Source organism: Tachysurus fulvidraco, chromosome 22, assembly GCF_022655615.1.
Source record: "Tachysurus fulvidraco isolate hzauxx_2018 chromosome 22, HZAU_PFXX_2.0, whole genome shotgun sequence".
Taxonomy (NCBI): domain Eukaryota; kingdom Metazoa; phylum Chordata; class Actinopteri; order Siluriformes; family Bagridae; genus Tachysurus; species Tachysurus fulvidraco.
This window is the reverse complement of record NC_062539.1, coordinates 17,901,961-17,919,842: the sequence shown is the minus strand read 5'-3', so window position 1 is coordinate 17,919,842 and position 17,882 is coordinate 17,901,961. Positions and strand designations below refer to the sequence as shown.

Below are 17,882 nucleotides of genomic sequence, written 5' to 3'. Positions count from 1 at the left end.
TAAACAAACAGCATCAAGAAGGAAGGTTCTGGAAAAGCACCTACGTATCATGGGTTGATCGTGAAAACATCTAAACTTTGAACATCCTGTAAATGAATTTTATCAATGATTTGAAATTAAAAGAATATGGAACTACAACTCGGTTTATAGAAGGCTTTTCGAAGTTTGTGACATAAAATCTTTGATGATGCCAATTATATATTATGATATGAATTATATATTGGATTCATACTAAATCAAAATAAATGCCTGGACAATATGGACAGTAATCGCCATAGGTCTGTCGTCCAAAATGCACGATATATCGCCATCTCTTATGCAGAGCTGGATTCGGTGGTTGGTCCATTTTGATACAACCGATATCTTATTCCCTTATCGTTTATATAATTATAATAATTATAGTTGGTGTTTGAAGACCAACACAATAAGCCAGAAATCTGTGAGTCGTCTGCAGTCTTCTGGGTAATCACCGGGCCTCGGGAGTGGTCCATATGAATAATGATCCCAATCAACAGCAAGCAATCAGGTCTGAAAAGAATCAGATCTTAATTTTACATGAGCTAAGGCCTCTCTTGATATTACGTCTAATGAGATGTGGTGTATTTCATACAGTATAAGGCCTAATATAACACGTTCCGCTAAAATACATACTGTAGCTATGGAATAGAATTCACGAGAGTTCTCCCAAGCCAAGTCATGCTTGTGTGTAAATGCTCATTTGGCTGTAGACGTTTAGAATGAGTGCAGATAACCCTGTTGCACCCGGAGCTTTTCAATGAGACGACGCAAAGAGCCAGTAATACATTCCAATCACACATGGCTTGGCTTCAATTCCATGAGGGAATGTTGGACTAATCAGACGATACGTGAGGCGCTTGAGGGAGGCTTGCTGTCCGACATAGGGAAACCAAGGGGAGTGCTTCATAGTGCATCATTAACTAATGGCAGACAAGCCCTGTCTCAGCGCCTGTTCCACGTATCTGAAGATTCCTTTTTCTGATGGATCGCTGGAGATCAGCTGGCGTTTATTAGGATGGTGATGGATTTTCAGAATGTGAGAGAGTTTAGGATTGGGCTCACATTAGTTGACACATGTCCCTGAGACAGCATTAATCTCACAGTAGTCCTCCTTTTTCTAATCCCATAATGCTATCATTTGCAAGGAGTAATGTCTCCATGGCTTGTGTCTCAACGCCAGAAATTTCTATGAGAGCTTTATAACTCTAAATGGCTGAATGGTTGAGTAGAATAGCAGCTGAAAAAAATACTTAAAAAATAAAGCACTAGTGACAGGTCATGAAGCACTAGTGACAGGTCATAGTCGCCCTAAGCGTTGCACTTTTTAATCTGACCGGATCCTAACAAGTGGCAAGCAAATCCTCTGTAAGATAAATGTTCATATGGAAATTTTTCCCTCATAAGGATGGAATGCATCAAACTTACAATATAGGATTTCTCTTTTTTCCATCACGGCACATTGTACAGTTCAGACATACTGTATATAATTCATAGTCTGTACACTCTCGGCTGTCATTTCTGTACGTGTTAACATACCGCGGGAAGAAAGACGTGCCTAATCATAATTAATTAGTGGAGACTTGAAATGGCGAATGAGTTTGGCCTTGTCTCTCTCCATCTGTCACACTGTTGTTGTTGTTTTTTCCCCTTGCCATAATGAGTAGCTTTATGTTCAGATTTATTGTGGCAGAAATGCGACTGACAGACCGAGCATTCCTCTGCTCATCTTGCTCCGATCTCTCTTCCGCTCATTCCGTGTCATAAAGTTAAGTATGCAGTCTGGTGAATGACTCCATTTGTGTAGCACGTCCATGTTGGAAGAGAACACGATCTCCATGTGGGACGAGAACACGGGCTTGACATAAATATTCAATGAGTTCAAAACTCCTTTTTATCAAAGCCAAAAAAGATTGTTCAAAGCATCCAAAAGCCTTGTACCACTCTCTCCCTCAGTCTCTCTCTCTCTCTCTCTCTCGCTCTCTCTCTCTTTCACATTACTAAACCGACCCATCTGTTCTTTATGGTCTGAGAAGACTGCTTGTCTCAGCTGCCAAATAAACTTCTTACCGCAGATTTGAAACGTGGTAGGTGCTGAACAAGGGAAATAAATGACTCAGATCCCCAGCAGTACATTCTGCTCTTAAATATTCCTTTTCATTTCTCTTCTTTTCCTTTCTAAGGTTATGGAAACTTAGGAGCAGGTGGCCTGGGTGCTGGAGGATACAGACCTGGAGGTGTAGTATCGTTACTCCGTATCTACTCTGGGGAATAGCGCTATATGTGTTCCATATTACACTCAAAGCTTAATAAAGGCAGATGCCTATGGTTGGAAATCCAAGCCAAGTACCCAGTTTCTATCCAAATACTCAAGTACTCAAACTGTCCAAATGAAGGGGCAGTTATTATATTAATTAAACTATTAAAATATAAATATTAATTCATTAAATTTCATTCAATTAAAATTTCCTTAATGCAGATTTTTTTCAGAGGAGGCCAGATTAGGATGCATCAAAAAATCCGGAGGATCATATAACAAAATATTGTGTATATATATTACGCGCTTTGTCCTTCCATGTTTGTACCCTGTATGACCAGAGACTTGACGTTGTCATCAGTTGTTTTGTTAAGATTATGACAAGGGCAGTAGGGACTGGAGACGAGTTATCGGGAATTAGTCATAAAGAACGTCCAGTAAGTCTTCTAGCAGACCTTGGCCTGGTCCAGATTAGCTTGGTCAGGAGATGCGGTAATTTTGAACCGATGATCGATGATGTTTTGCTTTTACATATCTTCTTTACTTGAGTTCTGTCTATAAAACCTTGATGTAATCAATGATGGTGGCCCTTCATCTCTCATGCTACATGTGGAGTGTTGGGTCCTGCTGCACAACTGAGCACAATAAATTGTGAAACCTTTTTACTCTTTCCCCTGTCTACCGGTGTTATACTTTATTCTTTAAGTCTCTAAAACCTCAGAACTTCCACAACAAAACATAAAAGGAGTTAAAGTTTTCCCCTCTATATTGGTTAAACATTAAACATGACTTAGCATAGTGGCATTGCCCATGATTTGTTTCATGTCTCGTGACATTAAATTCCTATTATAGAGTTTTAGCATGAACGTTGAAGCTTTGGAAGTTGTTGTCCTTATCTGCAGGTAGTCAGTGACTTGCCTTCCTATTGTTTCCTATATAATATAGGAAACCATTAACAAAAGACCAAAGGACCATGACGCTGATGAAACTACTGAAAAAAAAAGTTTTTACACTTAATTTCATTACAAAATATATCTCAGGTACTTATATCAATTGTTCCAAACATCTTTGTCACACCCTGAGGTGATTTTTGTATTTCTTCATTCAGCTGGTTATGGTCGATATGGTGGTGGACTTGTTCCTGGAGCAGGAGCTGGAGGACTGAAACCTGGGAAAACAGGTTAATTTTTGCACGTTAAGTCAATAACTGGTGTTAGATGTATAAATATAAATCAAGTTTAATATCTTTCTTCCATTTGAATCAGACAGATTCTGGTCTGTATTATGTTTCATCCTGTGATTTAAACTTTGCTCGATATAAATGTTGCCCAAGATGTAAATTTAAACTCATTTCAGGTGCCGGAGGCTTCAAGCCTGGAAAAGGAGGTACATAAAATTACTTCGTGTCTTGACATCGTTATCTGTGTAATTTCAGTTCTCCTTGGTTAGTTAGTTAGTAAATTAAAAGTAAGATATTTAATGGTTAGGGAAGTGATGCACTGATCAAATTATTAAACGACTCTTTATGTAAAATATGAGTCATTTTTATGAGTTAATCATATTAATCATTACGATTGAGCACAGTTTCAGTCAGGTCGTCATTCCACCGAGGCTGGCAGTACCGGAGGTCTATAAAAACAGAATGAGGCAGTGTGTCGGCAGCGTTCCTCCAATAACGGTCGCCTTTTCATAGTATTCCAGTTGGCCTGAGCTTCAATTAACGAACGTCAGATCTGAAGCCAAATCAACCAGTGTATGTTCCATGGGGAATCATGCTGGAGGTTTCTACCTAAACCTGGTGCTTTACTTCATATTGTAAAAGCAGCGTGACAAGCATCAGATAGAAGAAGGTTAGGTAAATAGATGAAAACTTTGAAACATGTCGTGCCAAGTCCTCAAACCAGAACCGCCAGCTCATTTTCTCAGATTGGAACAGTGAAGACATTTGATTATGTAAAAAAACAGAACTTAATATCAGAATTCTTGACATGCATCCTAATAAACATAGCTCATTCTTTGTGTGTTTTGCTCTAGTGCCAGGTTCTGGAGGGACGGTACTAGGTCCTGGTGCAGGGGGCACTGTACCTGGCAGTGGGCCTGCACTCCCTGGAGGTAAGACACACAACCTCACAGACTGCAAACTAAATAGGACATTACTCTGTATTCATTCTAGACCTTTTTTTTAAACCTTATTTACACAGCGGTGCACAGCAGGAGACTTTAGTCTCACTTGGGCATCTTACTATTCTGTTACTGATGTCATTGTCTTTCTGTTAGCTCCAGTCATTCCTCAGATCGGTCTCCCAGCTGTGGGTCCTGGTGGGAAACCTGCAAAACCAGGAAAGGCACCAGTGCCAGGTAAGTATCTGGATGTGTCCTTTTTAATATTTAATTCTTAGATTTTATTATAATCATTTTATAAACGGATGTCTTACCTGTTATGCAGGAGTAGGAGTGCCTGGAGCCTTGCCTGGTCAAGGTGTGTGTCCAACACATTTCCAAGTGTCATTTTCACAAAATTCTCTGAAAAAGTGTTGGTCTGACTTTCCACTGTTCACATCAACAGGGTTTAATGGCCTAGGTGTTCTTCCAGGTGTAGCAACAGGAACAGGACTTAAACCAAAGCCAGGTAAGAGCTTTATTACTGTTAATAAAGCAGACAATGCAGTTGGATGCTGGGAAAAATCAATCCACAACACAGATTCAGACATAATGTCAAAGATGGACTCAGTTCAGACAATCAGGGCAACAGAATGAAGTAAAAACCAGAATATTACACAGAATCAAAAGGCTTAGAATTTTTGCTATTGTAATAATATTAGAAAGAGTTTACAGTGACTAAAAAAAAAAATCTTGGCTATTTATACAAAAATTCTGATTTTAAATCAAAGGATAATTAGAGTTCCAGTGCAGAATGTCATATGAGACTCCTACAATTAGATTGTAGTAGATCGAATCATGGTTTGAAGTCCATGGTAATGGAAAATGGACTTAAACAGGCCATGTGGCTTTATCAGTGGATTCTGGAAGGGATAGAACCCCTTCAACCCACCAGCACTTTCTTCAGGTTGCTCTGGTAGTTCAAGCTTGACAGGGCTGATAAACAGTCTTGTCTTCTTCTAAGATCTCCCACGGAAAGCCAAAGCCTGTCCTTTGGCGGTACTTTGTGGAGATGATACGAAAAGTCCTTGTTTAGATGTAGTAATTGTTCTAGATGTTGATCCTAGTGCACACTGTAATAGGGTGAGCTGAGAGTTTGCAAACTCTAAGGTGTCCCATAGCCAAATATGTATGAGCCCAGGAAACAGCACAGACTGATGCTTATTTGTTTAATTTGATCTATGCCCCTTTTGGGGCTGAAGGGTACCTAGTGGAAAGAGAAGCAGCTTTATCTTTTTTTAGCCAGGATGAGCTAAGATTGTAAAAGTATAAAAGCCCATTAAATGTATTTTGAGTTCATCGTTCTTGCTGTTTTAAAATGCTCGGGGTTTCTCAGGTTCATGTGGTATCGCTAACAAAAGATCGTGCCTTTCCCTCCACCAAGTGATGGCACTCCTCTAGCAACAGTTTCACCACTGAGAAGAATTCTCAAAGTCGGTCTTTAGCACTATTCGGACGGGAATAGTTTTACGTGGGGACGTGGGGGGGGGCAGGGGGGGTTTAAAATAATTATTACCAGAGCTTCTCGGTGATTTTAGTCCCGTCTGAATGTGCCATCTCGGTAATCATTACGGACAATGTCAGTAAAGATTACGGTGACTTTTACCTTCTGTAAAAAGGTCCGGAAAAATGACTTCAGGTAATACTGATCCCGTCCGAATCGACCCGCTGTAAATATGTAGGGTAAAATTCCGTCATTTCCTGTTTAAAACTAGTTCTTGCCGCGTTTTGCAAGCATGGGGGTGCTTGAAACAGGAAGCGACATCATACACACATGACGACAAGGAGGTTACTGTGGTGCGTAAAGAGAGTTACCCCTCCCACTTCTGCTAGTTTTACTGAGATGTCTTGTCCCGTGCGAATTGGCCGATTAATATTACAGACGTCCTGAGGTAAAATTGCATCACTCCACATCCCCACGTAGAACTAGTCCCGTCCGAATAGGGCTTTTGATAACTGACATTATGATGAATGTTTCTGAACGATTAAACTGTTTTAGAATAAGGGTCGATGTGTATGCCTACGTCACAAAAAAAAAAAAAGCTTGGTTAGCTTAATAATTCTTTGCTTTTTACAAAAAAGAAGCAAAGTTTATGAGTAGTGAAATGAGCAGAACAGATAGTTTCAAGCTGAAGTTTCAAATGAACTTTCGAGTTGATGGTGTTGGGGATTTGCACTAACCTCAGTTTGATCCATTGTTAATCTCTCTTTCTGAATATATATCCTAGGAGTGAGATCTGAGGCACATGAATTTCACATTTTTCTCCTTTCACATGGAGTACATACTTCAGAAGTTTGGCTAGCACGTTCCTCACATGGCTTTCCAAAAGAAAGCATGAAAACATTCCCAGTATCTAGTACAATTAATTCCTTAAAGACAAAGGGGTATTAGAGCACTCTTAAGGCATTAAGTAATACTCAAAATAGCCAGAGGGGATGTTAAATATTCTCTAATCACCCTTAAGAATGTTGATGGAGTAATTCTGAGCTCAGGGTTGCATGCGTCCTCAAGTTGTTCAAGGCCTTCTGGGATGAGAGGCAAAGGAGATTGATATTGATATTGGATTGATACAGTGTCAAAAGTCCACTTGTTTTAAGGAAGGATGTGAGGAAAAAATATATCTTTGTTTGAGTGCCTCAGTGGTCTATCAGGTATACATGCCAAATACACAACCTTAGGGTTGATGAGGGACAAAATCCCTGGTCTTAGTTTTTCTGAACACTTGTTCAAATGTTTTCCTTTGTTATGTGCTTGGTGGGGGGGCACGGTGGCTTAGCGGTTAGCACGTTCGCCTCACACCTCCAGGGTCGGGGGTTCGATTCCCGCCTCCGCCTTATGTGTGTGGAGTTTGCATGTTCTCCCAGTGCCTCGGGGGTTTCCTCCTTGTACTCCGGTTTCCTCCCCCGGTCCAAAGACATGCATGGTAGGTTGATTGGCATCTCTGGAAAATTGTCCGTTGTGTGTGTGTGTGAATGAGAGTGTGTGTGCCCTGTGATGGGTTGGCACTCCGTCCAGGGTGTATCCTGCCTCGATGCCCGATGATGCCTGAGATAGGCACAAGCTCCCCGTGACCTGAGAAGTTCAGATAAGCGGTAGAAAATGAATGAATGAATGAATGTGCTTGGTGTCCACAATTATCCGAGTACCTAAGATGGTGAACAGGTTTAAACTTAGAACAAGGATGTAGCTTCCCAGTGGTTCATATAGAAGGGTCAGAATAGTGCTTTACATGTCAGTTTGCTTATGTTCTTAATGGCTATTTACTCGGGATTCCTGCAGCCTTGAGTGCAGGTTTGTTCCATTTGCTGCCAGCATGAAGCATTCTGAACTCAAGTGCATATTCATCTGCATCTCCCCTGAGAGCAATTAAGAAGTTCTTGTTGTTCTCAGAGGAAACAGCCTTGAGCTACTTACGTCTGTTGGAGCTCAGGCAGACCTGTGCATCCATGATCAGCAAAGGCTTCGGTCAGGCAGATGGCAGACTTGGATGCAGGTTTTCTTTATTAAAGAACCAGGAAAACAATCCAAAACTAAAATCCAGAAACAGGGTCAAAATCCAGGCATGAGTCAGGTGTTCACTAAAGAGGCTTAGTGACTTTAAATGGTAAGAACAACACAACACCGTATAAACCAAAAGAACACTAGACTTGTAAATAAAAGATAAAAATTGTTCCTGGTTTATGAGCCTAATATTATTTATATTTTATGGGATTTTATTGACAACAGAAACAAAACGTGCGATGTCGTTAAGCTCGGCCTAAATTTTACAGCAGGCTTTTGCTCTTGACTTCAGGTGCTGGTGGAGTTCCAGGACTGCTACAACCAGGCGTCTTTCATGGATACCCTCTCAAATCTCCAAAAAACCCAGGTATCATGTTAACATTGACTTCAATATCCTCACCATATACTGTCACGATTCAAGCACAGTAAAGAGACACATGGCAATACAGATAGCAATCGCTTTATTCATGGCAAGTTTATTCATATTTTTCTATATTTAACACAAATGCCGAATGAATTTTTTTACTTATATATTTCATGTAACATCAAGGTGTTCCTTCTCTAATCTAGTACGTTATTCTTCAGTGCTCACAAATTTTCAGCCTCATTACGGACACAACTACATGCACTTCTATGGGCACAATCCAATGGTTATATATGGTGCGTTGACCTGTAGCACTTTATCGAATATAAGGTTCTCTTTTTGGGGCCAGCAACATGCCCAGAGACGGAGTAACAATCCGTTATACTGTTGGCATAACTTAGGTGATATAGGTGAAGTATTTAGACTGTCCATGATCGAGGCCTCAAAATCAGAACTATATCTTGTTAATCAACAAGAAAATAACGTGTTTGCGAATGGATTAAAAAAATAGATTTTTGCATCTCCAGCATACTTTTTGCAATTTTTAAAAAAAATGTATGTACATACATTACATTACACGATTGGGAATCAATTAATCAGTATTATTATTATTATTAGGTGTGTTAATTGTCTCCTTGAACATATTGTATTTTTATCCCAAACCACAATTTTGAGAATATCAAAAGAGAATATAATCTAAAATGAAAAGATTATGTTTGGAGATGGAAATGTCTGATTTTTAAGAGTAACACCAGCTTGAACTATTTGTTTCCCAGGTTTGGGAAGATTAGATCATGCTTTAATTGGAGTCAGCTGCAGAGAGCATGCTGTACTCATCGAATTTTACACACTTCCAGGTTTTCCTTGGAGATTTTAAACCTTTGACCTTCAGGCCTAAAGTATGATCTTAAGCCAAACCTGTTGTAGTTGTAGAAAATGCAGTATATAACGTATGAGTACTAACCTCATCATAAATCATAAACATTGAATGTGTACCGCTTATGGAAAAATGTCTTATTATCAAAGTTACAGTAAAGTACATCCTGCATCATGGTATACTTCACATGTACAGTGGTTCTAATATGCTGTAGACATGATAATGTTGTCCATCACAATTCTCGAGGGAAGACTTCAGTTTTCTTACATAAACTTTTGTTCTAACAGGTGGATCCCCTTATGCTGGTGGCAAAGTTCCATATGGTATAGTGGCACTCCTTCCTATAGTACATGCATGCATAAACTCTTTCGTAAATTACTCGTCGATGTATTACTGTAAATGTCGGCATGTTGCCTAACTGTCACGTGCTATGCTTCAGGTTATGGTGGCTTTGGTACAGGGTCAGGATTACCTGGTGGCAAAGGAGGAGCTGGCACAAAGCCAGGCTACCCCACTGGCACTGGTGTGTAATAAACATAAAGAGTGCATGGTTACAGTATGCAGCGGTTGCACTAAGAATAATGCCACGTTTATCTATCACTGGCTGCAGATTCCTGTTCGACAACACATTCAAGCAATGAATGAAGCTAAGAATGCATGGTTACTGGCTTATTTATCCTCTGTGTATTTAGGTGTGGGGAACTTGGGGGTCTCAGCTGCACAGGCCAAAGCTGCTAAGTACGGTAATGTCTCACTTTCAATTCAAAGCTTGATAGCACTGCATTCTGACATTTGATGGGGATTGGGGAAGCAAATTTAATGCTTGAGCTGTGAGCTGTTCATACTTGGTAGTCTTGCTTTATCTGTCTGAACAGTGTGGTCTCACTGCAATGTGGTCTCGGTGTAGCTCACAGGATATATTGTGTTGGGTTAAGGTTAAGAGTCATCATTTCTTCTAGGCCTTGGAGCCGGGTTAGGAGGGGCTGGAGGTCTTCCTGGAGCTGGCTTAGGAGGGGCTGGAGGTCTTCCTGGAGCTGGCTTAGGAGGGGCTGGAGGTCTTCCTGGAGCTGGCTTAGGAGGGGCTGGAGGTGTACCAGGAGCTGGTGGGTTTTACCCAGGTGTTGGAGGTAAAAATATTAATTCTTAAAAAACTTGGGAGAACCTTACACTGCATGAACCTGAAATAGTTATTTTGGGGCAGTGATGGTTCAGAAGATAAACGCTCTGGGTTACTGATCATAAGTTCAGGGCTACAAGTCCCAATCCAGCCAAGCCGCCACTGTTATGCTCTTAAACATGGCACTTACCTTAAATCTACTCCAGAGGGCACCATATCATTTCTGACTCCCTGAGAAATTGTAATATGCATAAAAATAATTTCACTCTATTATAATGTAAACATGATAAAGGCGTCGCCTTCTTTTCGATCAGGTGTAGGTGGTCTTTCACCAGCTCAAGCCAAGGCTGCTAAATATGGTAAGTATAAAATGAATCATTTTAACATACGGCACAATATATCGGAGTTACTGGAGCTCATCTTATGGATTTATCAGGTGCTGGTGCTGGATTAGGTGGAGCTGGAACTGGTGCTGGTTTTGGTGGAGCTGGGATTGGTGCTGGTTTAGGTGGAGTGGGAACTGGAGCAGTTTACCCTGGAACAGGAGGTGAGATAATGGAATCTTCTAATCCTGCTTGAGTACCATTTACTTTACTTAACCATATAACCACTTTGAAGCACTAACAAACTTTAGTAATTGTAATCCATGACCATGACCGATTTATTATCTAATATTATCACAATATAAGAAACATTGGTGAGTCTAACCAGCTATTTTGTGTTTGTTGTGTCATTCAGTAGGTGCAGGAGGACTCACGCCTGCTCAGGCTAAAGCAGCTAAATATGGTAATCATTACTTAATGATATATTTTTTCCTCAGGAACTTGTCCAAAATGTTTAGCATAAACTTCAGTGTTTTAACAGAATAGCTCCACACCAGAGGTTAAAGAGACTCATATGAGGCAAGCAGATGGCTCAAAGGCACTTAAATTCCCAAAATGACCGACATCTCTCCTGACAGACCACCAGCTCCTGCCAGACATAGTGTAGCTTAATTCCCTTCATAATACAAGGCAACATCTTTAAAACAGCACTGATTGTGAATTAATATGGCAAGATTGTCACTTGTGACACGTGGCAGTTTAGGAACCTCCAAACATAGAGTATTTTTGTCCCCTTAGTCAGAACGCATGTTTCTTAGCTGTAGCTTTAAACATTAATAAAATGATAATATTACAAACGAATCACACCTGCTACTGCAACCACATGATACTAGGCCTGAATTATTCCTGTTGCACTTTTCACTAGGTGCTGGACCGGGGTTATTTTTGGGTGGTGCAGGTGGAGTCCCAGGTGGAGTCCCAGGTAGAGTCCCGGGAGCTGGTGTTTACCCTGGTGTAGGAGGTAAGTCAAAACTATTCTCCTTCCAATTATGTATTATGGAATATTGTCTCAGCATTATACTAATTACTCTTCTATTCCCTATATACAGGTACAGGAGGAGGCTTTGTACCCGGAACTGGAGGATTCTTTCCTGGAGCAGGTAACTCCAGGAGAGAGAGAGAGAGAGCGAGAGAGAGAGAGAGAGAGAGAGAGAGAGAGAGAGAGAGACTCACACATGGGGTTGAGTTTTGTTAGATCATGACACTGGGTATAAGTGACTCTGTGTGGCCACAGCTGATGGAAGGCTGATGAGTTTCTAGTAGCTGACACTGCCTTCTAGTGGCCACAAAAGAGACGATAAAAGAAGTTGTACACCTTTAACAAAGTCTCTATCCCACTAACGACATTCATTAATTAATATTCCATATTTTCACTTGCAGGAGGTCTTACAGCTGCGCAGGCCAAAGCAGCTAAATATGGTAATCTTTCTTCATTTGAGCAACAGAAAATGTTAAAAAAAAAAAAAAACAATGTTATTCAGCTCAGATTTGTCTATCAGTGAATGTTTGTTGCTTTAATACAATCTCACGCCAGCAAAACTGTTGTCATTTAACTATTGTAGTATAAACTAGTATAATAAACTATTATTTTAGCATTATTATTATTAGTACAGTAAACTATTGAATACGGTATACTTAATATAACAAACTATGTATAATTCCTTTAAGGAGCTGGTTTAGGTGGAGCTGGAACTGGCTTGGGTGGTAGTGGTGGTGTACCAGGGGCTGGAGGAGTTTTCCCTGGAGCAGGTGAGAGAGAACAAGACAGACAGACAGACAGACAGACAGACAGGGGATTAGTGACGACAGCGACTATTTCACAAGCATTTGCAGAGGGATGGATGCAATGAATTTAAAAGAAAATGAGAAAAATGTGTAGAAATCTACAAAGCAGTGACACTCCATTCAATTCGAATTCAATTTTATTTGTAAAGCGCTTTTTAAAATCAATGTTGTCTCAAAGCAGCTTTACGGATCATGAACATAGAACAAAAGGTTCATATGAAGAATAATATAATACAAAACTCCAGATTAATATTATATATATATAAATGTGTATGTATTTATCCCCAATGAACAAGTCTGAGGTGACTCAGGTGACTGTGGGGAGGAAAAATTCCCTTAGATGGAAAAGGAAGGAACCTTGAGAGGAACCAGACTCAAAGGGGAACCTCATCCTCATCTGGGTGACACTGGGGGTGTGATTATATAACCTCATCCTCATCTGGGTGACACTGGGGGTGTGATTATATATATATATATATATACAGTCTGATAAATGTTGTGATGTAAAAGACCACATGGAGTTCACATCTCATCTTTAGTATCGCAGAGTCTGACCGGAGCTGGAACATCTCTAGATGCCTCAGGATTCTCAGAGTCAGCCTAAAACAAAACACTCCACTCCACAAAACAAAAGAACAGTCACAAACTACAGTCAGATCACCAGATACTTTTACTGCGATTGAAAGATAAGAGAGAGATCTACTGTATATCTGTTTCCTTATAACAGTATATCTGTCACCTGAAGCCACTCAGTCATTATACTGTATAATACAGTATAATGCTCTTAGAATAGAACTGGTCACAGACAACATTGTACTGAAGCTCTCTTTCACTTCCATCACAGGAGGTCTCACACCCGCTCAGGCCAAAGCTGCTAAATACGGTAATCCATCTTCCTTTATGAGCAACAAGCAGACAAATAGATAAAACTGACCAGACACCGAATTGGAAGCTGAATGTGATGATAATTTTCTTATGGAACTTTCACAAACCGAGTTATAGCCGAACGTCTAGGTCTGGTGTCACCTGACATCACAAAAAATGGTTATTGTAACAGATATAAAAGTTTGGATGCTTTTCCACAGAACTTATTTAACTCATTAGGTCTGAATTGACTGATTAGAGAATCGGGACAATGATCTAAATCAGAGCTCAAAATCCACTAAGAACTATTGCAAGGAATACAAGTTGAAGCTTTTGGAAGCTTTTGCATAGAGTCGTAGTTCCTGTCCCTCACTTACATTATAGCAATTAAGCAATTAACAATATTATGGTATAAATGTGTTTATAAGAATGTTTATTTATTTGATTCTTGATTCATTTCCTTTAAGGAGCTGCTGCTGCTGGTGGAGCTGGTGTTGGAGGTGGAGTTGGAGCTGGAGGTCTACCATTACCTATTTATCCCGGAACAGGAGGTGTGTGAGAAAGAGAAGGACATTTAACTGACTAACATAGGATACAGTTGAGATTATGGCAAAGATGGATGGTATAGCTTTACATCCTACTGCAGTGATATCAACGTTTACAAAAACAATCTCATGAAAATGCATTCTGTCATTCTACAGTTCTCTCACCTGCTCAAGCCAAAGCAGCAGCTAAATACGGTAACAATATCAATGCTCAAATATCATTTTCCCTTGAAACATATCGAATCATTTTATTGCACTTGCTTATTTACACTAATTAAGTAAATTCAGAAGTGCGGCTTTGGTCTCAGGTGCCGGTGGGACTAGTATTGGTGGTTTCGGAGGAGGAGCAGGTTTAGGAGGCCAAGGAGGTAAGAGCAGACTTTTATTATGTATTATATTATGACAAATATGACAAAGAGCCATAACTCTGTGAGCAACTAAGTTGAATATTATTGTCTGTTTCTTATTAGCGGGATACGCTGCTGCAAAAGCTGCAAAATATGGTACTTACTATAAAATTATTATCAAATATTAGCAAAAATCTAAATAACATTGTTTTTGCTGCTGGGGGCACGGTGGGTTAGTGGTTAGCACGTTCACCTCACACCTCCAGGGTTGGGGGTTCGATTCCCACCTCCGCCTTGTGTGTGTGGAGTTTGCATGTTCTCCCCGTGCCTCGGGGGTTTCCTCCGGGTACTCCGGTTTCCTCCCCCGGTCCAAAGACATGCATGGTAGGTTGATTGGCATCTCTGGAAAATTGTCCGTAGTGTGTGAGTGTGTGAGTGAATGAGTGTGTGTGTGTGCCCTGTGATGGGTTGCCACTCTGTCCAGGGTGTATCCTGCCTCGATGCCCGATGACGCCTGAGATAGGCACAGGCTCCCCGTGACCCGAGAAGTTCAGATAAGCGGTAGAAGATGAATGAATGAATGAATGAATGAATGTTTTTGCTGCTGGATAGAAGCAAACCAACACAAACTATTTTAACTACAGTATTTATACAGGACAGTATATAAACTTCAGAATAATGCATTTGTTATTGATTACATTTATAACGTATACTATAAATATCCGCTCCTCTATCCAAATTCATCAAACAACAAAATATTAAACTACACAGATTTTTACACTCTTGTGTAAAAGCTTTTTCAGTCATGAGTCAAAACAAACCCTATTTCATTTACAGGTGTTCCAGGTGGTGTACCAGGTGGGGTTCCAGGTGGTGTACCGGGTGGTGTACCAGGTGGGGTTCCAGGTGGTGTACCGGGTGGTGTTCCAGGTGGTGTACCAGGAGGTGCATTTTATTTCATAGTTGGATAAAATAAATAAAAATGCTGCTATACATAAATAAATTGTTTAAGAAGAAGAAATGAAACAAAGGCTTTGTTTACTGTGTGTTGTTTAGGATATCCTGCTGGTGTTAAACCACCCAAATATGGTAATTACTTTCATTCAGGATTAACAAAACAAATTCTTATTCTAATGTTCACACTCTGTTCTTTATACTCTCCAATGGTGATTCACCTCCAGACATGATCTTGAGGTTAACCCTAACCCTAATCCTAACCCTAACCCTAATCCTAACCCTAATTCCACCCTCTATTCCCTATCCCCTCAGGCATGGACCTGGGCCTTGGTCATTTCCCCTAACCCTAATCCTAACCTTAACCCTAACCCTAACCCTAATCCTAACCCTAATTCCACCCACTATTCCCTATCCCCTCGGGCCTGGACCCAGTTATTGGTCATTTCCCCTAATCCTAATCCTAACCCTAACCTTAACCATAATCCTAACCCTAACCTTAACCCTAATCCTAACCCTAATTCCACCCTCTATTCCCTATCCCCTTGGGTGTGGACCCGTGCCTTGGTCATTTCCCCTAACACTAATCCTAATCCTAACCTTAACCCTAATCCTAACCCTAACCTTAACCCTAATCCTAACCCTAGTTCCACCCTCTATTCCCTATCCCCTTGGGCGTGGACCCGGGCCTTGGTCATTTCCCCTAACACTAATCCTAATCCTAACCCTAATCCTAACCCTAACCTTAACCCTAATCCTAACCCTAATTCCACTCTCTATTCCCTATCCCCTCGGGCGTGGACCCGTGGACCCCAACCCTAATTCTAACCCTAATCCTAACCCTAGGCTTAATCTCTCTGAAAATGAAGTAAAAGTGATGATGCCTTGATGTTCTTGTGTTGCTCAGGTTCAGGTGTTCTTGGTTATGGTCCTGGTGGAGTGCCGATACCTGGAGGTAAACACAATGATCTTTAATGCACACATGTTCAGTATGTTTATAACAATTCAGCTATAAGTATACATACATACATAAATAATGCATACAATTATAAACATTTACCCACTGCGGTGTCTCTTTGTTAATATTAATCTCATACCCTGAAATCTCTTAAAGCTTTAAACTCCACTCATATTTAATCCCCTAATGCTCTGAGGTCTGAAAAGTAATGTATAAAATAATAGAATTTGGGGACAGAACCTTGTCTGGTTGTTTCAGGAGGAGCTGGTACTGTGCAAGGAGTCGTTGGAGGCACAGGAGGAATCCCAGGAACAGCCACAGGAGCTGGAGGTAATTCATTAGAATTATTATTCTAATAAAATAAATAAAATAAATAATAGTCTATTATTAAACCAAATTCATGGGACATTTTTCTGTTAAGAATTTATTATCTCTTGTGTATCATTGCAAAAATATTTAAGGGTCACTCGGGTCATTTAAAAAATTCTTAGATGTTGAAATGTCCAGAAGAAAAACACGACCCCAGATTTTATTTATGCCTGCTTAGGAAATTACAGATAAAACGATGGAAATAAAATGATCATGAGATCCAATTACCGCAGAAAACACTTACACGGTATAAACAAAAGTAAAGTGATTAAAATAAATAAATAAATAAATGACGATCAGGACTTATTTCTTTACAGTATATCCTGGTGGAGTTAAGCCTCCAAAATATGGTAAGATTTACTGTTATTATATTCTTATAATCTTACAATTCATACTGTAATACGTGATAAAAAAATAAAAAGACATTCTGGACATTACATTTAAAATTAGTCATCACAGATATCAAAGCTATATAACCCTTAAATCTCTCTAGGAGTTGCAGGAGGAACAGGAACCGTACCAGGAGCAGGCGGATTACCGTTACCTGGAACAGGGACTGGATTTGGAACCGGAGGTAAATAATGATAGGAGCGAAGAAATATAACACATTTATTAGAATCACAGGAAAACGAACAATCGGTAAATAATGTTCTCTGTTTTTGTGGCCGTGATCGTTGACATGCTGTAAAATTACAATTCTTATTAACCGTACGTTAATTGTAAAAGCTGACACGATGTTTGATGTTACACTGATTTGTACTTTTTGCACAAGCTGCTTCATTTATTTCTTCTAGACCTTTCAATCACATTGGCTTCAGTGAACCTTCAGAGATACACAGATATATACAGAGATACACTAAAGGAACTGTTCATGCCATCAAATTATTAAAGAACTAATTCTAAACTCATCTTTATTCTTTACAGTATATCCTGGTGGAGTTAAGCCTCCTAAATATGGTAAAAAAAAAAAAAAAAAAAAAAACACTATTGTTTTAACATACCCCAAAATAGGAAATAAGTCATATTAAAAAAATTAGTAACCATATTTTAAAGTCTTAAAACAATGCTGTCTTGTAGGTCCAGGAACTGTAATAGGAACAGGAGTGGCACCATTGCCTGGAGTTGGGACTGGAGGATTACCATTACCTGGAACTGGAGGTAAATCAGGATACTGACGTTTCAAACAATAATTATCATTTAGTTGCTAATTCCTAATCGATAGCCGGTTCTAATTCTTTATTGACGGCACAGGGAGTCAGGTACAAACTTTAATTAACCGATTATACTAACGAATATAATTATTTATATATAATAAAATGATGACTCGTGTTTCTTTACAAATACATTTTTTAATCTGTTCATTATTAGTCTTTACAAGTCAATAC

At 39.7% G+C, this 17,882-nt stretch overlaps 1 protein-coding gene across 16 annotated transcripts in view; it reads left to right on the top strand.

Moving 5' to 3' along the window:
* elna (elastin a) overlaps positions 1-17,882 on the top strand; it is a 56,097-nt gene that overhangs the window by 24,351 nt on the left and 13,864 nt on the right. For 4 of the 16 annotated variants that reach the window (XM_027162146.2, XM_027162145.2, XM_027162136.2 and 1 more), the window contains exons 6-37: positions 2,199-2,252; positions 3,381-3,452; positions 3,629-3,658; positions 4,307-4,384; positions 4,550-4,630; positions 4,719-4,751; positions 4,839-4,901; positions 8,227-8,301; positions 9,463-9,498; positions 9,615-9,698; positions 9,868-9,918; positions 10,135-10,302; positions 10,607-10,651; positions 10,729-10,839; positions 11,031-11,078; positions 11,541-11,636; positions 11,725-11,775; positions 12,056-12,094; positions 12,344-12,424; positions 13,305-13,343; positions 13,792-13,875; positions 14,026-14,064; positions 14,178-14,237; positions 14,340-14,372; positions 15,054-15,161; positions 15,273-15,305; positions 16,078-16,125; positions 16,387-16,458; positions 16,815-16,847; positions 16,991-17,071; positions 17,422-17,454; positions 17,575-17,655. In XM_027162146.2, the coding sequence (XP_027017947.2) occupies positions 2,199-2,252; positions 3,381-3,452; positions 3,629-3,658; positions 4,307-4,384; positions 4,550-4,630; positions 4,719-4,751; positions 4,839-4,901; positions 8,227-8,301; positions 9,463-9,498; positions 9,615-9,698; positions 9,868-9,918; positions 10,135-10,302; positions 10,607-10,651; positions 10,729-10,839; positions 11,031-11,078; positions 11,541-11,636; positions 11,725-11,775; positions 12,056-12,094; positions 12,344-12,424; positions 13,305-13,343; positions 13,792-13,875; positions 14,026-14,064; positions 14,178-14,237; positions 14,340-14,372; positions 15,054-15,161; positions 15,273-15,305; positions 16,078-16,125; positions 16,387-16,458; positions 16,815-16,847; positions 16,991-17,071; positions 17,422-17,454; positions 17,575-17,655 (2,040 nt within the window). The remainder of the gene's footprint in view (positions 1-2,198; positions 2,253-3,380; positions 3,453-3,628; positions 3,659-4,306; positions 4,385-4,549; positions 4,631-4,718; positions 4,752-4,838; positions 4,902-8,226; positions 8,302-9,462; positions 9,499-9,614; positions 9,699-9,867; positions 9,919-10,134; positions 10,303-10,606; positions 10,652-10,728; positions 10,840-11,030; positions 11,079-11,540; positions 11,637-11,724; positions 11,776-12,055; positions 12,095-12,343; positions 12,425-13,304; positions 13,344-13,791; positions 13,876-14,025; positions 14,065-14,177; positions 14,238-14,339; positions 14,373-15,053; positions 15,162-15,272; positions 15,306-16,077; positions 16,126-16,386; positions 16,459-16,814; positions 16,848-16,990; positions 17,072-17,421; positions 17,455-17,574; positions 17,656-17,882) is intronic. The other 12 variants (XM_047806377.1, XM_047806380.1, XM_027162137.2 and 9 more) reach the window with 12 other exon arrangements.